At 48.3% G+C, this 578-nt stretch overlaps 1 protein-coding gene across 1 annotated transcript; it reads right to left on the minus strand.

Moving 5' to 3' along the window:
• Nucleotides 1-17: 17 nt before the first annotated feature.
• Nucleotides 18-566, minus strand: LOC102038815 (alpha-amylase 1-like; the record flags this gene model as incomplete). Its single annotated transcript, XM_005431603.1, has 3 exons — nt 437-566; nt 229-351; nt 18-117 (listed from the first exon to the last, which is right to left on the minus strand). Coding segments are annotated over exons 1-3 (237 nt in total), but the record flags the coding sequence as incomplete, so codon positions are not given.
• Nucleotides 567-578: the final 12 nt, after the last annotated feature.

Here is a 578-nt window from a genome sequence, read left to right on the forward strand (position 1 = left end):
AATTAATTAAAGCTCACCTTTCCATTTTGAAAATATCTTGGCCAGCGAAAACTTGACATCACACGCGTGAAGCCATACGGATGGGCAAGCATGAAACCAACTGCCATTTTATAGAGCCTGTTTGGTGGACAAACAAGGAATGAGACATGGAAGGAGGAACCTGACCGAGAACACACTGACAAACAAGCAAAAGCAAGAAGCATCACCCACACAAGAGCAATTCCTTACCTGGCGTCCCAGAAGGTCAGAATAGAAGCTCCACCAGCCCCGTGTCCTCTCTGGTTGTCGTGGTTATCCACAAAGACCAGGGCTCTGTCAGAAGGCATAAAGCCCCAGCCTTCTCCCCAGTTCCTAAACAAAGACACAGACTTGAAGCTACCCTGTCAATTGGTGTAACCAGTGAATCCTGGATAAGTTGCAGCACCCCCATCCTTACTTTAAGTAGGCCATCTTTTCTCCATCCCACTTGCGGAGCACTGTCCCCAGTTTGGCACCGTACTTGAATTCTGTCACTCGGCCATTTCCAAAGTACTCGCTGCCTTTGATGGGCTCTGTGCCCAAGTCAATTACCTGGTACA

The sequence above is a fragment of the Geospiza fortis genome, unplaced genomic scaffold (genome assembly GCF_000277835.1).
Source record: "Geospiza fortis unplaced genomic scaffold, GeoFor_1.0 C13162203, whole genome shotgun sequence".
Taxonomy (NCBI): Eukaryota; Metazoa; Chordata; class Aves; order Passeriformes; family Thraupidae; genus Geospiza; species Geospiza fortis.